The sequence below is a fragment of the Myotis davidii genome, unplaced genomic scaffold (genome assembly GCF_000327345.1).
Source record: "Myotis davidii unplaced genomic scaffold, ASM32734v1 scaffold69, whole genome shotgun sequence".
NCBI classification, from domain to species: Eukaryota; Metazoa; Chordata; class Mammalia; order Chiroptera; family Vespertilionidae; genus Myotis; species Myotis davidii.
In genome coordinates, this window is record NW_006300363.1 from 1,279,901 (window position 1) to 1,299,583 (window position 19,683).

Here is a 19,683-nt window from a genome sequence, read left to right on the forward strand (position 1 = left end):
TCTGACTTGTAAAGACTATGAAAGTTGTCACTCCAATCCTTACAACAATAACCGAGTGCACATATTTTTGTGTACCCGGCCTCTAGTGTAATAATACTTTTAAAAGGTAATTCATAGCCCAAGTATTTTAATACAGGAGTTATATGATACATGTATCCTATCTAATAAAGAGGGAATATGCTAATTGACCCTCATGCCATCACAAGCACGGCAAGCCTGAGCTCGCCCCCAGGGCGGGCCCAGCTGCTCCATGCGCCTGCCTCTGGAGTCCCCCAGTCCCCTCAGCCCCCCAGGGCCGCCCGAGGCACAGGTAACCAGGGCCAACTGAGGCTTGCATTGCAGAGGTGTGATGAGGCGTTGCCTTCCCCTGATCACCTGGTCACCACCCGCCCCTGAGGGCTCCCAGATTGTGAGAGGGGCAGGCCGGGCTGAGGGACCCCCCTCCAGTGCATGAGTTTTCATGCACCAGGCCTCTGGTTATCATATAAGTGTATAGGAATATTTTTAGACAGGTGCAATGTTAGTAAACATAATTTTCTTTTATTTTTACTTACTATTTTATCAAAAGCACTTCATTTTTCCAGTCTTCAAAATTATCACATAATTAAAACCATTTCCCTATTATTTGATATTTGTTATTTTGAATTTTTCAACTTTATAGAACTAGATAGAGGTGTTTATGACTATGTATTCCATGTAAAATTAGGATAAGCAAGCATCAGCTAAAAGAACTGATTTTTTTATTGAAGAGTATACTTGATACACTATTCTATTTATTTCAGGAATACATCATCACAATGATTTGATATTTATATACATTACAAAATATCAACCATTGTCATTTAACAACTGCATTTCCAATAAGTGTGAATAATTAGAAAAGGTTAGAATGATGTTCCAATCAGTATATTTTCATACTCTTTCTAAGATAAACATTTAAGTAAAGTTTAAGCATTACATAATATTGCAATCCCAACTTCTTAATGACCTTTCTTCATTACGATATGAATTAGGTACATAATTTAAATTTTGGTGCAATAGCTTCCAAATCTGAGAAATGGACATAATTATATCTAACTTAAAAACATGATATATAAATTTATTTTTAAAATACATACAATTTCTAGCTCAGAGCCTGACACATATCTGATGCTCAGATTTCTTCTCTGTATATCCCATTCATCCTGCCTCTTTCCTAATGAGCCCTCTGCTTGAGGGGCTCCTTTCAAAAGATGGCATCAATTTCCAAACATACATTCTAACTCTCCATGTTTCCTAAATATATTGTCTTATACAAAATAAAATCGGTACAAAGTAAATTTTTAAAATTAAAACATACTGTCAAGGGAAAGACTATAGACATATATGAAATACTTTAAGGACAACAATATTTGGTCAAAATAACCTTTTTAAAATTGAATACAAAGAACAGAGAGATATAAAAATAGTGGATGCCTCAAAATGGGGTAAAAAGCTATTCAGAAAATAAGATGCTGACATAGATACATATTTCAGGCTGTGACAGATAGTGTAGAAGGGGAGTTCGGGGTAAGTAACAATAGCATCAGAGAAGGAGCAGCAACTGTACAGTCAGTGGCGAACATTACCTCGGGCACAGAGTCTCTGTTCCCATATTTTGAACTCAAAGGTAGCACTCGGAAGACTAGGTTGGAGTTCTTGAGTGGACATGGCTTGTAAGCAGAAGTGATAATGGGCATTAGATTAGTAATTCAAGTTCTTGGTTATGGGAAAATGGGACAAATATCATTTGTGAGATCTGGAACAAGAAGAGACAGGGAGAGCTACTGGCAGGTTACCGGAAGAGTCCCGGAATGTGGCAACAATAGCCTGGATGCAAGTGGTAGCTGTGGAAACAGAAGGGAAGGAGAGCAGATCCAAGAAATGCTCAGAGAAACAAATAATGTGATTAAGTAAAATACTAAATGAATGAAATGAGAAGTGGCAAAAATCATAGATTTTCCAGGTTCAAAACCTAATATGCCGAGAGAATTGGCACATTGAGAATTAAGAGAAAGTTTAGAAAAGGGTATTATTTTTATAGGAAATATAGACATGATTTTCAAGAAGTAACAGGAAATAGTAAAATATCTGACAGGCCTTCAGTTATACAACCAATAGATAGATTAAGAAATGTAGGAGTTTTACATACAAACTTTGTTTGAAATCTTGTAAGAGTAAAAAATGAGAAAGGGTTACTATTTGGCAACTATTGAGAATCCAAAGTTCAACTTCTATGGCAAAAGTAACAATACATTGTATCTTATTTCATAAACTTCTTAAAATATGACATACATACAAAAAGATGCACAAATTTTCACTATGTATTTTTGTAATTTTTTACAAATTGAAAACAGCCACGAGTCACTACAAGGTGTAAACATCACCAGTCGTGCCCTGGACGGTTTGGCTCAGTGGACAGAGCGTCAGCCTGTGGACTCAAGGGTCCAGGGTTTGATTCCGGTCAGGGGCATATGCCTTGGTTGCGGACACATCCCCAGTGGAGGGTGTGCAGGAGGCAGCTGATCAATGTTTCTCTCTCAATGATGTTTCTAACTCTCTATCTCTCTCCCTTTCTCTCTGTAAAAAAATCAATAATTTTTTTTTTTTTAAATCACCAGTCGCTCTGAAGCCTGATTGATCATTGTCTACACAAGGTAACCATTATTCTGACTTCGATCACAAAAAAGTAACTTTGCCTCTTGTTGAACTTTCTGTAAATGAAATCAGAGTATGGACACTTTTGGGTCAGCCTTCATCATGCTCATTTTATGTCTGTGAGATTCATCCATGTCATGGCAAATAGCAGTAATTTAAACTTTTTAAGGCTATATAGAGTATTCCATTGTGCAAATAACCTAAAATCACTTATCCATTTTATTGATGGGTTGTTTTCAGTGTTTGGCTGTTAAAAATAATGTTTCTACGGACACTTTCATACATGTTATATGGTATATACATGCACTTATTTATTTTGATTGTACTTCCTGTAGTGAAATTGCTGAGTCATGATTAATTTGAAAACTATGTCCATGCAAAAGCTTGCATTTAAATGCAGCTTTATCCATAATTTAAAAAAACGGGACACAACCAAGATGTACCTCTTCAATAGGTAAATGGATAAACAAACTATGGTATATCATATAATTGAACATTATTCAGCAAAAAAAAAATGAGCTATCAAGCCACAAAAGACATCAAGAAATCATAAATGTATAATTGCTTAATGAAAGAAGCCAGTCCAAGAAGGCTACATACTGTATGATTCCAATCATATGACATTTTGGAAAATATGAAACTATATAGTCAGTACAAAAGATCAGTGGTTGCCAGGGATTCTAGAGAGAGGGGCAAGAGCTAAACAGGGTGAAACACTGGTGACTTTTAGAACATTAAAAATACTATATATGAAACCATAATCATGGATGTATGACAAGATGTATTTGTCAAAACCCATAGAATTTTAAAGTATAAAAAGAATATTATTTTGTGCAAATAAAAACAACAAACACATTTGGAGTTTGGGGGATCCAAGGAAAAAATGCAAACCGTGATAAGAGAATCCAGTTATATTAAAAATATATGGGGGAAAAAACCTCATTGAAGGAATGGGGGGAAAGGTGATGACCTAAGCAGTTTGAAATGAGTGGAGTCTCTAAGAACAAAGGCAAAAGGAAGTGTCCATAACACTGTACACTAGTTTAGTGGTCACCAACCGGTGGTCTGGGGACCACTCGTGGCCTGTGAGGTCCAAAAGTTTGGCGACCACTGCTCTAGTTGACAAAGTTGGTTCCCATGGGAGTATGAGTAATTAACAACTCTGACACTAACATACACATGTACTGGAACTGAACAATTAAGTAAATGGATGAAAGGCAGTAGAAGCCAAGTTTCCACGGTTGGATTGAGAATTTACATATGCACAAAGGGAGAAGGCTGGAATAATCCATGTGGTAATGGAGGAGAGTTACAGAAATCAGTAAGAAATTATGTTTAGTTTAATGTAGATACAGATGGTTACATATAGAACTGTTTATAGATATGCACAGACACACAGGTTAGTAATTCACATATACTCCCTTGCTTTGTCTGGTTAGAGGGCATAAAAAATGTCATCCCAACAATAATAAGCATACCTACCACACAGATCTTAGTTTCTAATACCATTCTCCATATGATCCCCATCAATGGGGTATGTCAAAGCGGTACAGGAGCCTAACGAAAGAGTTCTCAATGGCCAAAACTAGAACAATTTGAGCAGTAAAATAAAGTAGTATTGCATTATAATCCAGAGTATACAATAAAAAATATCCATGTGTTTATACTGATATAAATGAATGACTGAACAAATGGGAGAGAAGAGACAAATCTCCCATGGAGAAAAACTCCAAATAACTTACGTAGAAACGTCACACCTAAGTATGGAAAGCAGAATCCCCCACTTGTTAAGCATGAGCGGCTCACAGGAACTTCCTTCCGAAGAAGACAATATGGAAAAGTAGGGAGTAACTTTACAGTGGAAGGTCTAACCAATACTACTTCAGCCAGGTGATCAAGGATAATATAACAGTGTAAGTCATTAACAGTACGAACCCTTGATATGATGAGATGAGCACTTAACCTTGTGATCTTACTGCCTCAACCCATAACCCCAGTCCAATCATGAGAAAAACATGAGACAAAATCCAACAGAGGGGCATTCTACAATCGACCTGACCAGTACTCCTCAAATTGTCAAGGTCATGAAAACAAGGGAAAGCTGAGGAACTGTGTCAACCTAAGAAGACATGAACACTAAATGTAATGTGATATCCTGCATGAGATCCAAGAAAAAAAAACAACTTAAAAAAAAAAACCTGAATGAACTATGGACTTTATCCATCTTGATGGATTTATTGTAACAAATGTACCAAAATAATACCAGATGTTTCTACGAGGAGGAATTGGGTGTGAAGTATATAGGAACTCTCTGCACTCCCTTCTCAATTTTTCTGTAGATCTAAAAACTGCTCTACAAAATAAAGTCTACCTGTGAAATGATCACCCTATTCAAAATGATGAACTGCCACTATTAGAGGGATTCTTCTTTCTAAATATGAGGTTGGGAGAATAAATGTGGTGACGACTATAAATGACAAAGTCTAGCTATATCAGACAGTAAATTAGTTACTCTATAATTACTGATGTCACTACTAACAATAATAGTTAAGAATGATTAACAAAATATTTCAGGTGCTGAAGGCCTTTTGACACTTTCTAAGGTGGGAATTTGAATGGGAAAAGAGAGCTTATCTTTATTTTCACTGCCTTACCTGACCTTCAGCACATCCCTTCAGTATATCTAATCAGCAAACCAAGGCATCATTAGCAATATCTATGACTGAAAGGGCGAGGGCTACGCCCTCCATATTGCCCCGAATCCTCCATTTTTGGGCAGCAGCCATGTGCTCATCAAGAAGCTTCTTCCCAGAAGTATAATCAAGGGAAGTGTGGGCCATAGATACGACCGCATCCTGTGTAACAAGACACCGACTTGTGCCTGGCCAATCGGCAGGGCCCACAGTCCTCTCTCCTCCCCTTAATATAAAACCCCTCTCCCCACAGGGCTGGCTCTCCCTGCCACTTGCTGCTGCGTCAGTAAAAAGGGTAGGGGAGCCAAGCCCGGGTTTGAATAAAAGACTCTTATGCTTTTGCATCTGACACGGCTGGCTCCCTGGTGTGGTCTCATGGGGATCTTGAAATCTGGGCATAACAATGACCAATAATCACAGATATTTGTATAGTCCATTCCAGTGTTAGGTAATTACTAAGTATTGTTTATTCTCAGCAATATTCATAGGTTCCAAGAGTTAATAGGCCCACTACTAAATTTTGATATATACTGCATTCATTTAGAAGCACCTCTAGTGCTCTATCATAACTTTTATTAACATTTTGACAACTATAACTCAATATTATTTTCTTTGTAATATTATATATGTTATTAAATTTAAAAATATTATTCTGGGAAGGGCTGAATGGACTTCACAAAATTGCCAGTGGGACCTATGATACAGGAAAAGATAAAGAACTCTACTAAACAAGCCAAAAAAAGTTCAGTGAAGCCACCAGACTTTCATGCGTCCAACCCTGACAGAGATAGAGCCTGATGTTTTCCAGCCTTCATCTCCCCAAGTATCTACTTTGCTACAATATTCATATTTATAGTCCTAATATTGTTTTTAAAATCCAGTGTTTACATGTTTAACTATGAGTTTTGCACAAGAGATTCCCTGCCAATACCCAAAGTCATAAACCTAATAATCTATACAATGTCTGCTTACAACAAACAAGACTCAACAAAAGAAGAAAAAAGCCTGGAAGAACCACAAAACTCAGAACCTAATTCTCAGTGACAGTCTCGCCTTTCATCTGAAGCCTGGCCTTGAACTCCACCTTGTTTAATTATTAACCAGAAGCTGCTCAGCAAGGGCTGTCTAGTCTTGATGATTCCTAAATGCGATCCTGCTGACAGACTCTGTCCGTTTTCCTCTATATTTATTATTATCTAATGACAAGGTCTGAATGCTCATTTTGAAATTCAACTTTCATTAAAAATAGTTTTTCTGACAGTGACCTCTTGGCTCCAAAGTGTCACTTTTCTTTACATCCCAACTTCATAAAAATTAAAAATGCCACTGTGAAAGGCATCACTCTCTTCCTATTGTTTAATAAATAATATATAAAAATGCAGTAAGCATTTTAAGCAATCACATGTTCCACAGATTTCAACTCTAATATTAATATATTTAACTCACATTTGTTGAAAACTTAGGATGTTGAGATGACAAATACATATTTCAGATATAAATTTGGTTTTTGTTCAATACTTTGAATATCATCATTATTCTGATTATTCAGCAAATAAATTCTTGATATCTTTCCCCAGTAGACCTGCTCTACCTTCAGCGTTGTCCAACTCACCGACCTGCATCACCATTTGCCAGTCCTCACCTCCAGATGGGCACGCAGGTCCAAGCCACCACCTCCCTTGCCTGGACATCTATGGTAGCGTCCTAATTGGTCTCCCTGTCCCACTGTGGACCCTGCTTCCCACTTTTGAACCCTGTGAGCCAGACCCTAGAGCTGATCTCAGGGTCTCTGAGAGATGCCTGCGAAATTGACTCTTGATCAGATTCCACAGCTTTCAGCTCAAGAGCATACTTGGACCAGCCTAGCTGGGCTGGTGGGCTGTGGTACATGAGGGCTGGGTTCATGCCTAGGACACAGGTTCTGCCATCCCACAGGTGGTGTCATGTGTTAGGAACAAGGTTGATGAGGCACACTTGCCTTGGATGTGATGTGCCCTGGTCCGTGTGCCATGAGCCTACCTGTTACAGGCTTGTGTGCCTCAGGAAGTCAGCTGGGCTTCTAAAAGGCTGGTGACACTCCCTTCCTCAGACTGCTCCCCTGCCACCAGGTGCTCTGTGAGGAGGCTCTTCGGGGACCCTGCATCCTCCCTGACCTCTCTACTGTGTGTGTAACCTCCTTCTGTGTCCTCACAGGAAGGCAACTTGGGGGGTTTACCCATGTGATAACTGTGTCCAGTCCTTCAGTCAAAATGAAGCTACTGAGATCGATCTTAAAGTGGTCACTCTACTCCTATCTCCCCATTTTCTTTCCTTCACACTAGTATTAAATATTTTTAGAAAAACAAGTCATCAGTTTAAAAAGAATAAAACAAACAAATAGAATGAAAGAAAAAAATGATCTCCAGGCAGAAAGTCAGCAAAAAAAACAAGAAGACAAATTTGTAAAGGTTTTTGGGAGTTAAGCAAAGGGGGGGGCCTCAAAGAATCCAGAGTGAAATCCACAGCCACTTCCAGAGACTGTCCAGGTCCCATGTCAGCCTGTGTCTATGGAAAGTGGGGGGTTTCTCCTGATCTGTATGTCACTTACTCCCAGCACACACCAGGGAAGAGGGCACGTGGAGAAGAGAGAGGAGCGCCTAACAACGGCAGGAAGAGGAAACGGACTTGCCGTGGCCTGGGTCTGCGCCGTGTACTCGCCCTCCATCCTGCGCAGCCGGGCGTTGGTGTCCTCCAGCAGCTCCTGGATGCTCTCCGTGTGCCGCTTCTGAAGGTCAAACTTCTCCCTCTCCATCTCCGCCACCGCGTTGTGCAGCTGCACGGAGACAAAACCGGGCTCTCTCATCACTGCTGCCGAGCAGACTAGTTTGCAATTCAGAAGACATGTTTCCTATATGTCTCTACTTATATGGTGTCCCAAACAATAAAAGGTATGTAAGTCATAAATGCCCAAGTAAGGTAACCTATAGAGAGCATGATTAAGAAATTATTTTTTTTCTTTACTTTCCTAAATTGGAGATTTTAATGGATCAACAAATATTAAAGGAATTACCTACTTCTGGTAGCAACAGTAAATAAATACACAAATAATACACTGTCTCAGCTAAACAACACTAGGATTAGCCTGAATCACACAGAAATATTTACAATATTATTATTGATCAAGAATATTATGTCACTGTCTATAGTTTTATATTATCTGCATGAAATTTTGCACAAGAGTAATGTTAAAATCTTTATCCTTCACCCTACCCCCAACAGGACACTATTTTTATCCATTCCATGACCTACACAAAAGCGGACACAAAGATGACATTATAAATCAAATAGAGAAAGAATCTTTAAGAACTATAGACCCTATGTCCTCATGTCTACAGGTCTTTCTTTACAAAGATTAGACTCGAAGTGTCTATGGAACTAATGGACAGCTTCCAAAGGGAATTGAAAGTCTGTGTTCATGGCCTGTGGGCACTCCTTCCCTTATCTGAAGGGGAGTGGAATTCTGAGTGTAGCTCCCATCCTCGGCACCCAACCCCAGGCTCACTTGGTTAAGTTTGAAAGGTGCATTTGATTTCCCATTTATGAGCAGGAGGCAGAACAAGGATATGACAGATGCATGGAAGTTCCTGTTTGACTAGGAAGATATTGAATGAACAGAGAAACCCTGAGAGATGATGGAAACCAGAGGCAGCATGCAGGCAATAATTATGCTAATTATCGGTAAGGGTCTCAGGAACGTTCCCTCTACTTTCTAGCTAAACAAGAAGAGGATGGCTCAGTAATGGCCACACAGAAGACCCTTGGGTTTCACAAATTTAACGCATGCAGTTCTCTGACTCTTTGTAAGTGATCCCCCAAATCCCTGCTATGTTGTATTTGTATGTTTGCCAAAGTCTACATTTTAAACTGGTGTCAGTCACTTAGTTGGTCCATGAATGTAGCCAAACCCATAGCACCTAAATTTCAGTGCTGCTTTGTAGCTGTGGACTGACGGGCATGGTAACTCTGATAAAGGGCTCTGAATAAGTCACTTAGAACTTGGTGGTTATATTTATGTTGCAGAGGTTTCTTCATGTTATGGTCTCTAAAAGGTCCTAAGACATATGCCTTCTGACTATCAAAAAATCCACTATTTTTAGTAGCCCATCAATAGAGAGTGATTTTTTAGGTGTACCCCACAATGCTTGATAACATATATGTGCCTGTTGAAGTTGGCGGGGTGTCTCTAAGTCTTCAAAACAAACCCAGGGAATTTACACAGTTGAGACTGCAAGGGCAAAAATGACACTGGGAAATATAAGTATGCTATAACTTAGCTGATTCACTTAAGGATAAAACAGGTGTATACGGTCTAATACTCTTTCTGTGTATTTTGTGAATATCCATTATTTTTATAATTAAATGTTACTTTGAATTTTCTATTACTATTTTATTTTATGTAGCTTACCTTTTTTTCCCAGTCATTATTCAGAAATTCTGTACTTTGCTCACATATCTTTTTCAGCTCTGAAATCTGGTTTTCTTTAGTCTCTCTGATAACTTGACAGTCACGTATAAGGGTCTGAACTGTCAAAAATGATAAAACACAGTTAAACCAATTCTACCTAACACATAAGAGCTTGATGATAAAAAAAATATATAGTGCACTGGTTAGATAATTCCATTTTTTTAGCAATCTTCTCAATTCTGTCTTGTTAAAATATCTTACTTTTTCCTCTCTTTTTCTCCATTTGTGCCACCAGTCTTGGTTGAACCCATCATTACTCACCTCCTGGCTTTGACAGTGTACTGGCCTCAGGTTCACCCCTCCACTGGGCCCTACTCACTCCTAGTCTCAATTCCAGCATCACCTTCTTTGTGAACCTTCCCCACCCAGACTCCTCATCTTGCAGGACAGAAGGAAACTCCTCTGTGTGCCCAAGGAACCGTATCTATTTCTCCATTAAATCGCTTATTACATTATATGTTATAAAGGTTTCCTTGCCTATGTCCTGAGGAGAAAGATATTTCAACCTTGTATCTACAGAGCGTAACAGTGCTGTAGGCAAGTGCTCAAAAACATGTGTCCTGACTAAGGAACCCATTGTCTCACTCCAATCCTGCCGCTAGTGCTTTAAAATCATTGCCAAGGTTTACGTTACTAAAATAAAATATGCTTTAATTATATAAAATATTCCTCTTATAAATCACTTTTTAAAAATTTCTTTTAAATAAAATCTTTTAAAAATGATTTAAACTGTCACTGATTTAAGCAAAAATTTGCTTAATATATTATGTCATCTGGATGGTAAAATAAAGTCAGCTGTATGTTTGCTTAAATGTGGCATTTTCTTAGCTTACTGAATATGTTTTTACTCACTTCAAAATTTAATTCTCTAACTATATGTGGTGATGGATGTTAACCTGACTTATTGTGGTGATCATTTCACAATATATGCAGATATCAAATCACTGTGTTGCATAGCTGAAGCTAATATAATGTATGTCCATTATTCCGCAAAAAAAGATAGCAACATTTTCAAAACATTTACGTAGGAATTTCTTTCACTCTTATATCTCAACTATGTAACAAATGAGGGGAGAAAGAGAAGAATTCAAATTAACCTAACATTAGTCCTTAGTACGTATAACATATTATTTCACAATTCCAAAATTAAACTAAGATCTATTTGCAATTCAAAAGCCTTAAAAAGTATTATTTTTAAACCATTGGCATATTTAAATTGCCTGGTTTAAATAAGGGTAAGAAACTAAAACCTAGAAATAAGTTTAAAATATTTTTGTAGTCATTGATATTTGGAGAAAGAACCTGAACTAATTTCTAAATAAAATTTAAGGCTGGGAATAAACCTAAAAATAACCTATTTCATTAAGTAATTTATTTGTGTAAGTGCCATCTTAAATTTTAAGGGCGGCACCAGTCTCTCAGATATACTCAAGTCTGGTGATGGTTACAGAGCGAGTAAGTTTCATATGGAAACCCCTAAATGAAAACCTTCTCTCCTCTTATTCATCACCTGTATCTTATTCACCAAATTCTTCAAAATTTCTTCTTCAGTCCTTTTCTCAGTATTCCCACTTCCATCATTCAGAAATTCCAGGTCCTTATCACCTTATACACAAAATTACAGAAGCATGGAAGTATAAACTCTCGGAGGTGGAAGGAACTTCAAGCATTATTTATTCCAACCTCGCCATTTATATTGAATAAGCCAAGGCCAGAGACTTCCCAGTGCCATATTATTAGCAGACCCTGAATAGGAGCCTGGGATTGGAGCCTGGTTTCTAATAAATGAGATATTCATTCCCTTCCTTCTTTCCTTCCTTCCTTCCTTCCTTCCTTCCTTCCTTCCTTCCTTAGGCACGCACCCCTGCTCAGCCTTCTAACCTCATCTGAAACTTGGTATGACATAAATGAGATATTCATTCCCTTCCTTCTTTCCTTCCTTCCTTCCTTCCTTCCTTCCTTCCTTCCTTCCTTCCTTCCTTCCTTCCTTCTTTCCTTCTTTCCTTCCTTTCTTTCTCCCCTCCCTCCCTCCAACCCTCCCTCCCTCCTATAATAGACTGGGAATTGGCCTCACCAGGTGGCATACCCACCATTACAAGACTGTTCCTACTAAAACTTAAGGTCCTAAAACTCACTTCTCAAAAATCTTCTCTGTCTCCACAGTATCTACAAGATAAACTTGAAACTTCTAAACCTGAAATTCAAGGTCATGCCTAAGTCATGCCAAGTCACCTACTTTATCTTTTTCAATCTATCTCTTAATGTACAGGATACCCACTCTTGCTAAGTGGTTTTGCAGCATCCTTCCAAAACTTAGCAATAACAGCATTCCTATTGCAGCACATGGAAATTTTTGAAGTTCTTTTCAACAAAAATGTTTGCAACATGGTCTCTAAGGGCTGCCTGTTGCACTTAGACGTTTTGACCTATATTCACAGTCAATTTAACACTTGATCACATGCTTTCTTTTCCTTCTTAATGAAAGTGTGAATGGGGAATACTTTTTAAATGCTTGTTCTGTCAATCACAATACTAGCACATATTACCAGTCATCAATAGATACTTAATGTAATGAATGTCATCAGACCAAGAGGAATGGTTTCCCTAGACCTCTGTGAAAGCCAGTAAATTCTAATCCTATGACTCACTATGGCAGCCCAATAAGGAGGCAGAGTTAAGAAGGGGAAGTAGCAGTGACAGACTCTTCCAGTTCCTTAACCAAACAACACACACACACACACACACACACACACACACACACGCACACAGTTTTCCCTATTCATATGAGAGCTCTCATAAACACGTCCACTGATGGAAGCCCACACAAACACTGCCATCTCACACTCCAGAAGGTCAGAAGTAAAACTGTACTTCGTATAACCACTAAGATAAAACAGAAATATTATTAAGATTTATGTAAGAATACTACATCACCTTTCTTTTCAAGTTTTCTAACAGTCTCCTCCATTTCATTTTGTTTTGTTTTGTATAAAGTTTTCAATTCGTCTATTTCACTGTTCTTTCGTTCTAAAATCTGCAAATGAATTTTAAATGTTTTAGTATGCTATGTTGTTTGACATACAGAACACATAATTTTTTAAATGAGCACAATATTTTTTGCAAGTCTATCTCAGCTAATCCCACAAAAGATGTAAAAATTATATTTCAGTGCATTGAGAAAGTAGTAAATATGCTAGAATTAATGATTACTGAAAGAGATATGCTATCTGCTTTGAAATTTCATGTATCAATCTTTAAGGAGACTATAAATAATAAATTAGGTGATTCTCTAAAATATAACTCAGAGATTAAACTGTCATAAAGTAGCAGGGAGAAGCCATCACAACGTGACACATGGGACAGTACAATCCCCCTCCCCACCGCACTGGAATAGGCACCTCCAGATGAGCACAGCCCTGAATCGTCCCACTGGTGTCCTACCAATTCCATGCACAATAAGAACCCCCTGATGGATGGGAAGATGAGAAGTAATAATCTTCCTTTATATCTAGCTCTGCTATTGTGAATCAGAAAAATCATCCCAAAATATGTCAAAATTGCATGAATATTTTACATCATGAATTGATACTGTGTCAGAAGTTTTAAAATTTAACAAAATTTAATCATGATTGTTCTATATTTCTAAATACATCTACACCAAAAAAAACAACACACACACACAGAGAAATAATAAAATTGTAGGAACATTAGCAATCTGGCATAAAAAAAAAAATGTGTGCTAACCAAATGGAGGAAAAAATTGAGGCAGGTGTATCATCAGCTATAAAAAAAAAACCACACACACACAAAAAGTTTATTCACCAATGTCTAATCAACTTTTTCTTAGTGCTTTTATTAACAGGATTTCACTTTACCTTGCATTGTTTTAGTCCCAGCGGTAAGAATAGTTGGTAAATAAGAAAAGGAGCTAGTTTGATCCTAACATCCGTAAAGAAGCAAAAAAGGAAAAGAATGTAGGCAAATAGATAAAACACTCTGAATTTTGTTCCTCCCCAATTCCAGACACGTAGGAAATGCCATTCAAGCAACAAACTGATGACTATACTTTCCAAATATGGTATAAGGTCAAGGACTGTATATTTTACCTGGCATTTAAAACTAGTGGGTGGGTGGGGGGACAGGTGGGTGGGTGGACAGATAAGGATCACAAGACCTAGACTATTTCAAATATTCAATATTAATAAAAGAATAAATGGTATATACCCTACCTTCTGAACATCATATATATGTCAATGTTGGTATTACTTCCAAGCTAATTAAAAATCTTTCAAATAAATTGTACCTGATGGGTAAGCTAACACTACTAAATATGGATTTATCAATTATCTGGTCCCCAAAAAAGTCATTTTAAAGTGTTATTTTGCTAGTATTTTCACGTTTATTATTTCCTATCTGAGGAAGTCTCTATTAACTGTTTTACTTTTTGCTTTTCTTATATTTATGTGCTCCTTTAAAAATACTTTTCACCAATGTGAGAGTTTGAGACTGAACGTCCATAAATATGGCATATTACTGATAAATGCTTCTCTTTCCTGAAGTCATAGACCCCGATGCCCTCCAGACAGTGACTTCATCTCCTTTCAAGCACTCATTAACTCCCAAACTGCTCAAACCAATATTTAATGCACAATGTTTGCAGCAAACCAGCGAAACTATAACCAATACTTGTTGAAAATAATACGTGTATCTTTGAATTGAAAGAATAGTAGTAACTGGTTCTAAGAACAACATAAAATTGGTTTTCTCAACTATAAAAATATTGGACCATCTGATTCCTACTTTTTAAAAGAATATGCACATTAAAGTCTGACAGACCTCATTTATAAGTCTAGTTCTAATCCCATCCTATGTAATAAAAGCCCAGCAACCAAATGGCGAAACGATCAGAATGACCAGTCGACCAGTCGCTATGATGTGCACTGACCAACACAGGGAAGACGCTCAATACAGGAGCTGCCCCCGATGGTCAGTGTGCTCCCACAGTCAGAACTGCCATTCAGCTGACCGGGAGGAGCGGTGCTCCCACATCAGGCCGATCCCTGCAGGCCACTCTCCCCACCAGTGCACAAATTCCATGCACTGGGCATCTAGTTATGTATTAATTGCTGTGATCTTGGGCAAGTCACTCTGTTGAAACTTTATTTCCTCTTCTACTAATTAAGGATAGCTATCCTTATGAAATGTGAAACATTTAAGTAACTATACTGAGTACAATGTTTGGCGCAAAACCTTCACAAAAGTTTTCTTTTAAAATATTAGGAATATGCTAGCAAAATATTTTCTTGAAAAATTTTTAAAATACACTTTATATTTTTAAATTACTGTTTCAAATATACAATGAATTTGAACTTACAGTAAACATGCATGATCACATCAATATACTAAAGTGAAATTTTAAAGTTTTACAAATAAAAATTAATATAAACAATTCATGATTTTAAAATGTTATGAGTGGTAGAGTGGGAAACAGTCATCCATTTATGCGGCAAAAGGAAAAAAATTCTAAATCACAGGATGCTTCTTCCACATTTTAGCAGAAAGAGGTCTGGGTGGCCTAAGTCCATGTAAAGATTCTTAACAAAAGTTTTCTGGGGACTATTAAAAAGGAATCAAACAACACTGGGAAGATATAGGAGAATTTATTACCATATCTTTCCATAATACCTTAAAAATGTAACCTCAGACTCGGTGAGCTCTAAACACCATGTAACTGCTGCTATAACCCACCCACCACCTCCCACCTCAATCTTGGGTTACCAGATTAGGAATAAACACTTGGCACATCTATAATAATAAAAGCATAAAATGCTAATTAGACTGTACAGCCGAACTACCTTCTGGGGATGCAAGGGCCAAGCCCCTTGCACAAATTTCGTGCATTGGGCCTCTAGTACTTAAGTAATCATTATAATCATTCAGAGAAAGAATATGAATGAAGATAGCAAGTTAGCTACTTTGAGGAACAAAACCAAATCCTTGTCACTACAGAGTAGCTCTATGTTTCTGCCTTGTTTCTAAAGTATTATTCATGATAAATCATCAGGATTAGAATATTGAAACAACCATAATACAGCATTTAAGATAACACAAGATATAAGAAATAGATATAAATATATATGGACACATGTGTGTTTATAGACACATATAAGGGAGGGGGCAAAAGTAGGCTTATACTTGTAAATATGCAAAAAGGAGGTTCTTCTTGTATATTGTTTATTAATTATTGTATTATTTTCCATACGAAAAACTCTAAACCTACTTTTGCCCCACCCTGTCTGATTATGTAAAAGACCATAAACAGCCTTGCTTAATTTAGTTTAACACAAAAGGCTGAAATTAAAAGGCTAACTATAACACTTCTAATTTGTTTAAGCTCCAAGTAACTGACCCCAGACAACATTTAAGTTTTCTTTAACTGGGCTCAGAACAGACACTATGAATTTCAGCTTAAGAATCATAGAGATCCACTGCAGGCTATAATGGAGTAACTAGTAGTGAACTCACCTCCCGGTTAACAAACATGAAAAGGGCTAAAATAACTGAGGTGACCACTCTCAGGTGTTAGAAAACAGGCGGGTGCAATACTGTCATCCTCACAAGCTAGACCCAATATCATCTGCCTCTCTGCATGGGAACCACTGAGTGCAATAGAGGCCCGCTGCCCTCCTGAACAAGAAGGCAATGTCAGAGTTCAAGGCAGTTGAAGAAGCGGGAATCTTATATACAGGGACTAGGGAAGTGGGAACTGCCCAGCAGGATGCCTGCCAGTCCTTAACATAGGTTGGAATGTGTGTGCATTCGGTGGGGTACCGGGCACATCATCTACAATAATAAAAGCGTAATATGCTAATTAGACCAAACAGCCGAACAACCTTCCAGACGAAGTCAGGGCTGCAAGGGCCAAGGCAAGCTGCCAACGCTGCAAGAGCCGAGCCCCTTGCACAAATTTCGTGCATTGGGCCTCTAGTCTATAATAATACAAGCGTAATATGATAATTAGACCAGATGCCCTTCTGGACGAAGCTGGAGCTGCAAGGGAAGCCTGGGTCCCGGGCGCCTGCCCAGGTCCCAGGTGCCTGTCCCAGGCTGAGGGAAGCCAGCCTGGGTCCAGGGTGCCAGAGGAAAGCCAGTGCCAGCAGCCACGAGAAGGAAGGCTTACTCTTACACAAATTTCATGCATAGGGCCTCTAGTTGGGTGAATAACAAAGCAAAGCTGCTACAAGATAGAAAATACAACAGATGCCACAGAAGAAACAGCTCTGGGAGACACCAAAGGCCCAGCCAGCCAGAGTGGAGATGCCTCCCTAACAACCTGTGAATACCTGGGCATCCAGATGATGACCAATAATGAATATAGAATGCTTAAAAATAAATATACATTCACCACAACCTATTTAAGATAACTTTTCTATGGAAGAGAACAGATAAGTACAAAACCTATACTATTTGGGGATAGAAACAGTGCATTTAATACAGTCACATGAAATGGCTAAAAACATCATAAGCAATAAATTACATATTTATACTCTTGAACTTTAAAATGATAACGTCTCAGGGGACAATGTAAAAATTAGTTTACATATGAAGCCATTACCAGCCATTAGCACCACAAATTAAATTACCTATGAAATTAGTTAGCAGGAATACGGGTAAAAAACAAGTAAGTTTGGAAAGGTAAGAGGAAATTGCATGACCCATGCAGCAATAGAACCTTAACACAGAGTGAGACAGAGGTATAGATGGAAAGATAGAGAAAATGGTACTAGCCACTTAAAGGCAAACTTTCTGAAGCAACTAGAGATGCTACTACAACAAGGACAAACTATATCATGAACCAGCCTCTCTAAACAACACAAGAAAGTCATGGTGGCAGTGCAGCAGTAGTAGTAGCAATAATACTACTAGGAACATTAGGAGAGGAGCAGTGATGGTATTAATAGCAACAAGTAGTAAGCAGTAGTCAAAGGTCACATGACATCATTTTCATTTTTCAGCCAAAGGTCCTTTGATCACCGAATCAGGCACACGTTATCCTCGTCTGTAGAAGTTTGCCCTCCGACCATCTCCTTCCTTCCCTTGCTCTGTGACTTGGCTTGTCTGGTCCTCCACTCACCCTGGGGAGGTTTCCTGCCTCCTCTGCATTGTCCTGTCCTTCTCCCAGCCCCTAAGGCGGTGTCTCCCAGGCTTAGTACCATCTTCACCCTGTGTAAACATTAGCCTCTGGTGCTTTCACCTGGAGTTGACCCTAATGTCCCGTGGAAATGAATCATAAGTCTCCATTTGTAGGCCTCACATCTTCGGTTCCAGCCGCCTCCCACACAGCTCCAGTAGTATGAGCCTCTTCTACACAGAATTCAACAACCATCTACTATGTACCATGAAGACCCTTACCTGTGACTCCTCATTTTCCCTTACCCTCAGCATCCAATGAGTCCCCCATTCCATCCCAGCTCAGTGCCTCATCTCAGCCCCACTGTCACCACTCCAGTAGTTTCTCGTTCACCCTCACCCCAGCTATTAAAACCCTCCTCAGTAGCGACTCCTCACTCCAATCCTCTCCCCCCTAATCCATTTGAGACACTACTGTCCAGCTACTTTTCTACAGCACGGCTGTGATACTGTCTCCTGGTCAAGCTTCAGTAGCTCCCTGGGCCTGGGGTTGGCAGCAACATCATCATTCTCACACACTATTCCTCTCCCCTCCCTATACGCCAGCCAAGTGGTCTATGTGCTTCAGCAAAACGTGCACTTGGGTTTCCGCTTCCACGTCTCCTCTGCCTGCTAACATCTCCCATCTCAACCCCTGGCTCAAATGTCACTTCTTCCATGAAATCTCCCTCACACTCCCAGACAAAACCAACTCTTCCTTCCTCGATACACCTCATAACACTTCTTAGTCAATATCACCCTACAGGTCAGCTGGTATGGTTCAGTGGCTGAATCAGGAGATCACGGTTCGATTTCCAGTCAGGGGACATGCCTGGTCTGTGGGCTCAATCCCCAGTGTGGGGGGTGCAGCCGATAAACGATTCTCATTGATGTTTCTCTCCCCCCCCCTTCCTCTCTGAAATCAATAAAAATATATTTAAAATATCGCCCTATAGCAGATTTGCACTGTGCTTTCTTTCCTTCCTTCCTAGAACTGAGGTAACACCACAGGAATAAAAGGCGTGTATGACGAGCCTTGCGATGACTAGCCTACTGCTAAAGCAAAGGACTGAAACTGGATCGCTTCACTTTCTAGAGGGCATTCCCACAAGCTATTTCGGAGAGAATGAGAATTTCTGAAATTTCTGCTTAGAAAGACTTTAAGAAATGTTATTTACCAAGTCCCCTGGGCCTCATCTGCTCTGAAGTTTGCACTTCAAAGAGTAGCTCTGAGGATGGACATTCCTACTGAATGAATCAAGCTGGTGAATGCGCTCACTTACTTATTATAAAAGCATTTCCTTGGGTTTAAAAATATCCAACTAACAGGATAACTAGTTAAATTTTAGGACTATGACCAATGTCACTGACTCAACCGAATATGCACAAACTTTAAATAAAGGGTTTTGGGGTTTTTAAGGAACACAACAATCTATTCACTCAGGTATTCGACATTCACTCCTACAGAAAAATGCATTTCTTATTCAAAATGCTACTTTTTACTATTAACAGTTTTACATGTGTAAATTGTATTTAACATTTGATACTGAATTTAGCAGAAAACAAAATATAATGGCGTAATCACCATTAATAACTTTGTAAGTGAAAATGTACTAAAGTTATTTAGATGGACATCATCTG

At 38.7% G+C, this 19,683-nt stretch overlaps 1 protein-coding gene across 1 annotated transcript in view; it reads right to left on the reverse strand.

Annotated features, from left to right (window-relative positions):
* The window catches only part of CEP112 (centrosomal protein 112kDa), a 353,141-nt gene that overhangs the window by 283,872 nt on the left and 49,586 nt on the right, over window positions 1–19,683 (reverse strand). Inside the window, exons 9-12 of the mRNA XM_015572412.1 lie at window positions 14,103–14,117; window positions 12,808–12,907; window positions 9,814–9,932; window positions 8,038–8,181 (exon numbers count right to left, since the gene is read on the reverse strand). Of these exons, the coding sequence (XP_015427898.1) occupies window positions 8,038–8,181; window positions 9,814–9,932; window positions 12,808–12,907; window positions 14,103–14,117 (378 nt within the window). The remainder of the gene's footprint in view (window positions 1–8,037; window positions 8,182–9,813; window positions 9,933–12,807; window positions 12,908–14,102; window positions 14,118–19,683) is intronic.